Genomic DNA, 11,586 nt, shown 5'->3' on the forward strand with positions numbered 1-11,586 from the left:
AAGGAAGGAAGGAAGGAAGGAAGGAAGGAAGGAAGGAAGGAAGGAAGGAAGGAAAAAGCAAGCAAGCAAGCAAGCAGGACTGGCACTGAAAAAAAAAAAATCGGAAGTGAAGCTGTGCTCAAGTTGTAATACAACACCAGCCTTGAATGAAAAACATCAGGAAGACAGTGCCAGGTCCTGAGTTCAAGCCCTAGTACTGGGCATGCATGCATGCATACATACATACATACATGCATAACCTACACACATGCACATAACACACATAAAATATAATGGAGTAATTTTAATACTAAAGTACAAGATCTACATAACAGCCTAAGTCCCTTGCAACTTCAAAAACCTCTATAAATCTTCTTCCTGTATTCCTGAAGCTAACTCATCACTCTTACCCTGCAACACTAAAGATGGGTACTTCCAACTGAACATAATTACCAAATATTTAGTCTATGTTCACCTGCTTGATAAAACTCCTACATCTCTCTGGGGTAACCTAAAGTATTCATACACTTCCTTCTCACTTCCAAAGAGGATTAGTCCCACATTTATCAAGTTACAAACCCTACAATGACTCGGTCTCTTCAGACCATCCCAACTACTCTCAGTACTGAAAGGACATGTTATGCATTGTTCATAATTCCACTGGGTTGATCAAGGGGTAAGACTCCCAAAGGCTGTGTTTTGATTACAAAATAGGTCTTCTCTTCGCTGTCCCTAGGTCCTTGTTTGGAGCTCCTTTACGGTTACAGGGAACAGCTCCATTAAGTAAATGGAGACACACCACTTTCTCTGAAGTTACAAAACACCTTCATCCCAGGAGGCACCAGAGGGGAAAAAATTCTTGAATTCTAAGATGTACAGCATACTTCTTCAAACTGAAAACAGCATTTTTTTTTTTTTTTGGTTGGTCGTGGAGCTTGAACTCTGGGCCTGGGCCCTGTCCCTCTGCTCTTCAGCTCAGGCTAGTGCTCTACCACTTGAGCCACAGTGCCACTTCTGGCTTTTTCTGTTTATATAGGGCTGAGTAATCAAACCCAGGGCCTCATGAATGCAAGGCAAGCACTCTACTACTGAAGCACCTTCCCAGCCCAACAGCATTCTTCAGAATCTTATCTACTGGAGTTTTGACTTCCAGCACCTCTTGCAAATCCTTGTATCACCCTTTTCCACTGATTCTCAGCTGTTAAAGTGAATATAATTTGTCCATAAATGGTCAAGATCTTTAAACATAGGAAACAAAGACAAAGAGAAAATTTTCAATACACACAGAGAAAGTTTTCAAAGGTTATCAAATGCTACATTCACTAATAGAGGGGAAGCATTTATACTTACAGTTGGTACATATTCAGATGGAAACTTATTTGTTGTATAAGATATCAGGAGACATGTTTTACCAACAGCACCATCGCCCACAACTACACACTTAATTGTCTGCATGGCAGAAATAGTTTTGTATCCACTTTAAATAATTCAAAGTTGATGATGACCTACAAAAGAAGATTTAAGATACTTATTTTATGTATGTGGAGATATACATACCCATATATGTAGTTTTTCTCCTTTAACTAGCAAAAGGTTTCATTAACAGCATATAATAGAATTAGAAATGACTACTATGGCTGAAAGGGTCTAAAAGGAGAAAGTCTGATACTCAAAGTCACAATAACAAGGTCAAATTTCTAAGTCTCTGATTCCTGGTTGTTTCAACTTCTAAAAAGCCCAAAGTGGGGCAGTATATTTCTTTGTACAACAAAAGCATATGCAGCTTGGCAAGTAATATTGTGAAACCTTTCCTTCATATGTACACACATACACACACATATATGTGCACCTGTATGTGAAACATCACAAATCAAGAGCTGCTTTACTTAGAGCTTCAGGAATATGGTCTATAAACAAGCAAAGCACATTTCTACCACCCCATTCCAAATATGAGTAACCTGAGAAACTCGCCTCAACAGCTGTTGGAACATCAAGTTACCTAGTTCTCTAGGTCAATATTCATGAATATTGAGGATACCTTGAAATAATTATTGGCCTTTTTCTTTTGATAGCACTGGGGTTTGAACTCAGGGCCATGCTTTCTAGGCCTACCATTTGGTAGATTGTCTATCATATGAATCCCATAATCAGCCTTTTTAGTTATCTTTCGGATATAGTCTCAGGGCTCAGACTTTTTACCCATAACAGCTTACAACCACAATCCTCCTACCTATGCCTTACACAGGGCTAGGACTAGAAATATGTATGACCCTGACTTATTTGTTGGGATAAGGTCTCATTAACTTTTTGCCTGAACTGGCTTTGAACTGTAATAAGACCGCCTGCTCCTGAGTAGCTAAATTTACCAGTGTGAATTACTGTGTCCAACCCATCAGCAGCCATTTCCCTCAAAACTTTGAGCCAGGCACCAGTGGCTCACACCTGTAATCTTAGCCACTCAGGAAGCTGAAATCTGAAGATTGTGGTTCAAAGCCAGGCCAGCCAAGAAAGCCCACGAGTCTTCTCTCCAATAAACTACTCAGAAAAAGCCAGAAATAACTGTGGTTCAAGTGACAGAGTAGTAAGTAGCCTTGAGCACAAAGAGGCTCAGGGACAGTGCCCAAGCCTTGAGTTCAAAGGAGGGGGGAAGCAAGAAGGAAGGGAAGGAGTGAGGAAGGGAGGAAGGAAGAGGGGGAGGAGGGGAGGGAGGGAGGGAGGGAGGGAGGGAAATTAGGGTAAAAAGAATCTTAGAGAGCCAGGCGCCGGTAGCTCATGCCTGTAATCCTAGCTACTCAGAAGGCTGAGATCTGAGGATCAAGGTTTGAAGACAGCCCTGTCAAGAAAGTCCAGGAGACTCTTATCCCCAATAAACCACCAGAAAACTGGAAGTGGTGCTGTGGCTCAAGTGGTAGAGCACTAGCCTTGCGCTGAAGAGCTGAAGGAGAGTGCCCAAGCCCAGAGTTTAAGCCCCATGGCCGACAAAAAAAAAAATCTTAGATTCAATTATACTTCAAAAGTGTGTGTGTGTGTGTGTGTGTGCGCGCGCACGCACACACACACACACACCTGTATCCAGATGCCTTCCTAAATGGGATTCAATTTCTTGGTGCCCAGAGCTGCCATTTTAAGACACAAAATTAGAGCTACCTAATTCACCTAAATATAGATAATAGGTAGGCTGCCATGCCTATGTGTTCTTACAGTCTTCGTAACATTTAATCATAATTTATAAATGTCTTCCAACAACTCTGTATTCAAACCTCTGCAACTCACAGAACGCTGTATGCAATCTATTCCATCTTACATAATACTTCTTTTGCACTTAGCACAAAGACTGGTACCACTTTGTGAACTGTTAAATGAACACAAAAATTGTATCATAATTGCTAATGCCTAGCAAGGCAGCCCTGAGTTCAAACCTCAGTAGTCAGGGGCAGGAGTTCAAACCTCAGGAGTCAGGGGCATAACAAAAGAATGTGAAACTACATAAGGGATTAGTTAGGGATGGGTAATCGGAGGAACTATATATACTCTCACATTACTCATCAAAACTATCTGGATTAGGAATGGTGATTTAGCTCAATGGGAGAGTTCTTGTCTAGTACAGACATACTGTTTGATCCCCAGTAACAACAACAAAATTCCTTTAGCTGGGCCCTGGCGGCTCATACCTGTAATCCTAGCTACTAGGAAGGCTGAGATCTGAGGATCTTGGTTCAAAGTCAAGTCTGAGATTCTTATCTCCAATTAACCACCAGAAAACCAGAAGTGGCGCTGTGGCTCAAAGTAGTAGAGTGCTAGCTTGAACAGAGAAGCTCAGAGACAGCACCTATATGAAGGCTCCTAAGGTGGTAGAATGGAAATTTTAACCCAAGTCATCCAACTCTCAAGTCTACTCTTAAATCTTTCATCACACTTCCTCTACATAAGAAATGGCATTAATAAAAACAAGTATAATCACTGCATTAAACTGGCAACTACAGGCCCAAGAGAGTTGCCAGCAACCAAAAGCCGAAGTCAAGGGGGGAAAAAGGAAGTAAAAAGTAGGAGTTAAGTTCACTTCCTGTTTCTTCACCTTGCAGAAAACTGCTGAATATTATTGGAAGGGAAGCAAGAAGACAGAATTACTAAGAGTTTGCTCTTCCCTTTTCTATTTCTCTACAAATCTTCCCCTTTTTGGGGGGTGAGGGGTGTCAGTAATGGGGCTTTTGAACTCAGGGCTTGAACACTGTCCCTGAGCTCTTTTGATCAAGGCTAGAGCTCTACCACTAAGAGCCACAGCTCTTCTTCCAGTTTTCTGGTAGCTAAATGGAGATAAGAGTCTCATAGACCTTCCTGCCTAGGCTGGCTTTGAAGTATGATGCCCAGATCTCAGCCTCCAGGATTACATAAACCTGGCACCCAGCAAGCCTTCCATTTTTTAGGCTTTCTAACCTGACGCTCAACCATTTGTTGGAAACTGATTGTGGGTACCTTGCTAGATTTTGGAGTCTCACTGGCTATAACAATATGCCACTTTAATCTTCATGTGACTCCATCTTCCCTTGTCTAAATATGAAGACTGCAATATGTAACCTTCATAAAGGACTAATTTTTTTTTTTGGTCGGTCATGGGGCTTGAACTCTGGGCCTGGGTGCTGTCCTTCAGCTCTTCAGCTCAAGGCTAACACCTCTATCACTTGAGCCACTTCCCGCTTTTTCTGCTTATGTGGTGCTAAGGAATCAAACCCAGGACATCATGCATCAAGGCAAACACTCTACCACTAAGCTACCTTCCCAGCCCTAGATTTATTATTTATTATATATAAAATGCTAATTTCAGCAACTTACAGGAAACTTAAGTCAGAATATTAGTGTATCCAATGTTCCCTTCCAGTTAAAATAATATGGAACTGCTAAAGCATGAAAACTGTCATTACACCACCCAGAATGGTGGAGCAAAGTTATTTCACACCCGTAAGCAAATATTACACCTCTCTAATTGTAATCTTCATTTGCATCACTTAGAATTAGGATTGGGCAATTTACATCATGAAAAGATGATTCTGCCAGCCATAAGGGAAAAGAGCTATGAAATATCATGTATCTATCTTTCACCTTCTTTCCCAGTAATCTACCTCTATGAGACAGCAAAACTAATCCTAGTATCTTCTAAATTCCTATACCAGTCCTGGGGCTTGAATTCAGGTGCTGTCTTTGTGCTTCTGTGCTCAAGATTAGCACTCTACCACTTAAGCTACAGCTTCACTTCTGGCTTTTTTTGGTAGTTTACTAGAGATTAAAAATCTCACAGGCTAGCCAGTCCACTAGTGGCTCAAACCTATAATCCTGGCTGCTCAGGAGACTGAAATATGAGGATTACAGTTCAAAGCCAGCCTGGGCAGGAAAGTTCGTGAGACCCTTATCTCCAATTAACCACCAGAAACCCAGAAGTAGAACTGTGGCTGAAAGTGGTAGAGTGCTATCTTTGAGCAGAAAAACTCAGGGAGACTATTAAAAAACAAAGTCTCACAGGCTTTTGCCCTTCAAACAGCAATCCTCAGGCTACTCAGCCTTCTGAGTAACTAGGATTACAGCCATGAGCTACTAGTGCCCAGCTAACATTTTAGAGATCCAATTACCCTTTAACAATTTCAAAGTTAAAGTCCATGAAGTTGTATGACCTAGATCTAAAGAGCCTATTTGAACTCTGTTTAATATCCTTATTATTGGCTGGCTCCCAACTAAATTCTACCAGAAACAACCCCTGGGAAAAGAGTTTGTACTGAGAAAGGGGAGGATCTCAGCTACAGATGTGCTATGATTCTCAAGCCCCAAGGTTCATTTCAGGCAAGTGTAGCAAGTGTATAAAAAGATATTAGATTAAGTATTTGCTAACAAATGTGTCTTCCAAAAAATTGTATTTTCCTATTATTACACCCCTTACGAAATTATGTTAAGAATTACTTTAGTAATGTGTTAAAGTACAATAAAAGGGCAAGTGTGTATCTTTGTAATTCACTATGTCTTCTGTCCCCAGTTTCTAGCACAGGGCTCAAAAAAAAAAAAAAACTAGAAATTACTGAAAGTCTGTCTCAGTATTTACAACAATAATCACACCTGAATTTACACTAATAAGCTTAGGAGGGGCTATCTGCAAGGAAATGTGGCAGGTCACCAGAATAAGTGATTGGAGGACTGTAACTTTCAAGCTCATCCACCAAAGCCCCAAGGAGGAAAAAGGAAGAATGAAGATGGAGTTGAAGAAAACTGACCAAGGCGATCAGGAAAGCTTGTGGTTTGGTGAACTACTGAGGTGCTCGAAGGTCACACTTAGCATGAGAGCTCTCTCACCCTATAACTCTATTCTTCATAACAGAGCGCTTGCATAGCATGCCTGAAAGCCCTGGGTTCAATTCCTCAGCACCACATACACCAAAAAAGCCAGAAATGGCACTGTGGCTCAAGTGGTAGAGTGCTAGTTGAGCAAAAGAAGCTCAGGGACAGTGCCCAGGCTCTGAGTTGAAGCCCCAGGACTGGCAAATAAATAAATAAATATATTCTGATTCTGTGTGCTGTTCTAACCAAATACTGAACAATAAAACCCTCCAGCTGGTCAGAGATGGGGCAATATTGACCCCCATCTCTAGCTAGTGCTTTAAGTAAAGACAGTCTTGTGAAACTGAATCCTTTAATTTGTAGTTCTTAGGTTTTAATTAACAGAAATGGTCACATTTCTAACCCTACTCAGGAGGCTGCGATCTGAGGATCTTGGTTTGAAGCCATACTAGGCAGGACTCTTATCCCTGCGACGCACCCCCCCACCTCCACAAAAAAAAAAAAAAAAAAAACTACCAAAAAAGCCAAAAGTGGAACTGTGGCTCAAGTTGTAGGGTGCTAGCCCTGAGAAAAAAAGCTCAGGGACAGTGGCCAAGCCCTAAGAGGTCAAGCCCCAGGACCATCATCCAAAAAAAGGCAGGGGAAGCTGGGAAGGTGGCTCAGTGGTAGAGCGCTTGCCTTGCATGCATGAGGCCCTGGGTTTGATTCCTCAGCACACATAAGCAGAAAAAAAAAAAAGCCATAAGTGGCACTATGGCTCAAGTGGTAGAGTGCTAACCTTGAGCTGAAGAGCTGAGGGACAGTGCCCAGGCCCACAGTTCAGGCCCACGGACCCAAAAAAAAAAAAGGTATACAGAGGGAAACACATTATTTTCATAATTTGTCCCTAAAGCAACTCATTTTCATCCTTAGGATAAAACAGGACTAAAACTAGTGAATAATGTCTCAATTGTATGCCTTTTTTTTTTAAACCAATCCAACAGAACTAGACTCACTACAGGATGAAATAGAAAAAAACAAAAACAAAAAAACAGGGGCCAGGTATGTTGCCCCCACCTACTTGGGAAGCAGAGAGGTAAATCGATCACAGTCCTAGGCTTTCCCCAACAAAAGCTTGAGAACTTATCTGAAAAACTAAAAGAAAAGGACTAGGGTAGGAGCCTATCAAGTGCAAGGGCCTGACTTCCATCCCTACTACTGTTAAACACTAATTAATTAACTTAAAGGATCAGTAATATATTTCTCTTGTTAACCAAGGGTTAACTCAGGCCTTGCAGCATTCTAGCTCTCCTTGCATGCTCACTGCTGGTACTTCTACTACTTGAGCCACTCCCCTGCTGATATTTTGCTGGAGTGTCACAGACTATTCTGTCCAGGCTGGCTTCAAACCTTGATCATGCAGGTCTCAGCCTCTTAAATAGCTAGGAATATAAGCATAACTCTTTTGTAAAAGCAGTGCCCAGCTTCCACTCATTTTTGAGACTCATCTATATAAACCTTTGCTATAAGCCACACTAGTAAAATATAGCCAAAATCTCTATCAACTGGCTGACCCAGAGGTAGAGATTTTTTGTTTTTTTGTTTTAATTTTTATTTTTTTCATTGTGAAAATACTGTACAGGGGTTACAATTACATGGGCAAGATAATGAGTACATTTCTTATCAAGCATTGCAGCCTCCTCCTCAGAGGTAGAGTTTAATCATCATCATGATCATCATCATCACCTGTCCACCTAATTAGTTTCATTTTTTTCTTTATGTGTTGTAGTTCTGGGGATCTTGCCCATAGCTGATACACAGCCATATCCTCCACTTTGTGGAGGAAAAAAGTTCATGTCCTCTTGGGCAACAAACCTAGTAGGTACATAGACAATAATTACCACCTCCATAGTCTTCCTTCATGATAGCACTGACAATGGATATCCTTATACATAATGTTTCCCATTCTGGCCTTCTAATTAAGGAATGGCTTCTGGGCATGTACCTAAGGAGGCAGAAGCAAAAAGCTCTCAAGTTACAGGCAGGCTTGTGTAACATAGAAAGTCTAAGGCCAGTCTGGACTACACAGTGAGACCCTGTCTCAAAACACCAAAAAGCAAACAAACAAATGGAGGAAGAATGGCAACATAATTCTTAGTTACATTCATACATACAAAATCCATCCCTCTTAAGTTTCATATAAAAACCCAGAAAACAAAAAGAGTATTTAGCTTCTTCCAGATCCCATATATGAGTTTACCACAGCTCTGAGGTCTAGACACTCTAGGGGGAATTGTACTGAAATAGTTAAGACTAACATCTATCCATCTTAACCAGACAATCCAATTAGCTGTTAGCCTAATGCCACTTAAATTACCCAATAAGATTTAGTACTTAGTCAAAGTCTCTCCTCTATACACATTATCTCTGAAAAATTTGGATTTCTGGCCTTACAACTCAGCCTACTTCTGCTCAACTTTCCACCCCAAAATGTTACCTCTCTACGGATTCCCTAACTATGATAGCTGTCAATAATACCACAAGCAGGGCACTAGTAGCTCATGCCTGTAAGACTAGCTATTTAGGAGGCTGAGATTTGAAAATTTTAGTTGAAAGCTAACTATGAGACTCTTTCCTCCAGTTAACCACCAAAAAGCTGGAAATGGAGCTATAGATAAATGGTAGAGCACTAATATTGAACAAAAAGGCTCAGAGACAGTACTTAAGACACTGAGTTCAAGCCCCAGAACCAACACACACACACACACACACACACACTTTCTTGACCTAATACTGTGGTCTGAATGTTTCTCTCCAAAATTCATGGTGAAATCCTAATCCCAGCAGTAATGACATTAGAATGTGAAGTCTTAATAGGTGGATAACCATTTATGTAATTAATATGAAGCCATCCCCCACCATAAAACAAATCTGCAAGCACTTTGAACATCTCATCTCAGCTTCCAGAACTATGAGAAATAAATTTCTGTAAAGGAGAATGATAGAAGGGTATGACTGATTGGGATACATTTACACACATGTTAAAATATCACAATGAACCTCTCTCCTTGTACATTAATGCAAATTTGTTGTTCTAATCCATAATGTTTTGCTATTAGCAGCCCAAATCTATTGACGATAGCTACCAAGACAAGGCTATTGTTGGTTCTCACAAGTATCTCATTTAGGTCTCTATGCTCTAGCTATACAGGTCTCTTTATGTCTTCAAATATGCCAGGCCCTGTCCTGCCTTCAGGTCTTTAACAATACTTGTCAGGTACAATGTACATACCAATACTGTTTGTTAGGTACACACAATGAAATCCTAGCTACTCAGGAGGCTGAAATGTGAGGACCAAGATTTGAAGCCAGGACAGGAAAATCCATGAAGACTCTTATCTCCAATTAACCACCAAAAAAGCCCAAAGTGGAGCTGAGGCTCAAGTGGTGGAGCGCTAGCCTTGAGTTAAAAATCTAGCCACAGCGCCACTTCCGGCTTTTTTTCTGTTTGCTAATGCAGTGCTGAGGAATCAAACCCAGGGCCTCGAGCATGCAAGGCAAGCGCTCTACCACTGAGCCACCTTTCCAGCCCCTTTTCTCATTGCTTTTAAAGTGACTGATTTGTCATCCATTCAGATCTCAGCTCCAATCATGGTGTCCTCAGAAAGTACTCTCCTGACAACACAATCCTGAGTACTAGCTACCTCCTCCCTTACACTTATCATATTACCCTGGTTATGACCTCCTTTTATGGCCCTAACCTATAATTGTACCATTTGTAATTGTGCAGTAAATGAGACAGTAAAATAAAATGAGGAAATCTCCAATGAGTCCATAAAGGCAAGAACCCTGATATATGATCAGAAAAGTGTTCACTATCCATGAATAGGTATTCACTCACTGAGTGAATCACACAACAGTTGTGCTTTTCTTGTTTTGAGACAGGAGCTCTCTATAGAGCCTAAACTAGTCTCAAATTCACAATCCTCCTGCTTCAGCCTCTGGATTACTGGGATTATGGGCATGTGCCACCACAACAAGCTGTCATGCTAATTTTATTTATATGTGCTTGCATAGTTTCTAACTGATTTTATGCCCTGAAAGGGGGGAGGGGTGGCCCACTGGGAATGTGGTTTAGTGGTACAATGCTTGCCTAGCATGTATGAAGCCCTGGGTTCGATTCCTCACTACCACATAAAGTGGCACTGTGGGTCAAGTGGTAGAGCACTAACCTTGAGCACAGACAGGCTCAGGGACAGTGCCCAGACCCTAAGTTTAAGCCCCAGGACTGGGGGAAAAACAAATGGACCATTTTTTTTTAATCTCCTCCCAAGATGCCTAATATAATAGTGAGCCATACATTAAGGGAAAGAAAAAGGAGTTGGGGACATGGCTCAACTGCTAAGGAACCAGCCTTAAGCAGCAAAAGCTAAGCAAAAGTGTACAGCCCTGAGTACAAGTCCCAGTACTGGCACAAACAAAAAGGGGGGAGGAGGCTGGGAATGTGGCTTAGTGGTACATGCATGCATGAAGCCCTGGGTTCGATTCCTCACTACTACATAAACAGAAAAGGCTGTAAGTGGCACTGTAACTCAAGTAGTAGAGTGCTAACATTGAGCACAGAGCGGCTCAGGGACAGTGCCCAGGCCATAAGTTTAAGCCCCAGGACTGGCAAAAAAAAAAAAGTTAGTGACTTTTTTTTTTGTCGGTCATGAAGTTGAACTCTGGGCCTGGGTGCTCTCCCTAAGCTCTTCAGCTCAAGGCTAGGGCTCTACCACTTGAGCCACTGCGCCACTTCCGGTTTTCTGAGTGTTTTATTGGAGATAAGAGTCTCATGGAGGTCTGGGAAGGTAGCTCAGTGGTAGAGCACTTGCCTTACATGCATGAGGCCCTGGGTTCAATTCCTCAGCACCACATAAGCAAAAAGAAGAAAGCCGGAAGTGGCGCTGTGGCTCAAGTGGTAGAGCGCGCTAGCCTTGAGCTGAAGAGCTGAGGGACAGCGCCCAGGCCCAGAGTTCAGGTCCCACGACCGGACCAAAAAAAAAAAAAGAGTCTCATGGACTTTCCTGCCTGGGCAGGCTTTGAACTGTGATCTTCAAATCTCAGCCCCGAGTACCTAGGATTACACGTGTGGGCTACCGGTGCACAACCAAAGTTAATGACTTTTAAAATGATTTAGTTGTGGGCTGGGAAGGTGGCTCAGTGGTAGAGTGCTTGCCTTGCATGCATGAGGCCCTGGGTTTGATTCCTCAGCACCACATAAGCAAAAAGAAAAAAGCCGCAAGTGGTGCTGTGGCTCAAGTGGTAGAG

General features: G+C 41.8%; 1 protein-coding gene across 1 annotated transcript in view; it reads right to left on the reverse strand.

Moving 5' to 3' along the window:
* The window catches only part of Cdc42 (cell division cycle 42), a 69,779-nt gene that overhangs the window by 41,816 nt on the left and 16,377 nt on the right, over window positions 1-11,586 (reverse strand). Inside the window, exon 2 of the mRNA XM_013032496.1 lies at window positions 1,330-1,484. Within this exon, the coding sequence (XP_012887950.1) occupies window positions 1,330-1,434 (105 nt within the window). The 5' untranslated portion in view covers window positions 1,435-1,484. The remainder of the gene's footprint in view (window positions 1-1,329; window positions 1,485-11,586) is intronic.

This window comes from Dipodomys ordii, unplaced genomic scaffold, assembly GCF_000151885.1.
Source record: "Dipodomys ordii isolate 6190 unplaced genomic scaffold, Dord_2.0 Scaffold6, whole genome shotgun sequence".
In the NCBI taxonomy this organism is placed as follows: domain Eukaryota; kingdom Metazoa; phylum Chordata; class Mammalia; order Rodentia; family Heteromyidae; genus Dipodomys; species Dipodomys ordii.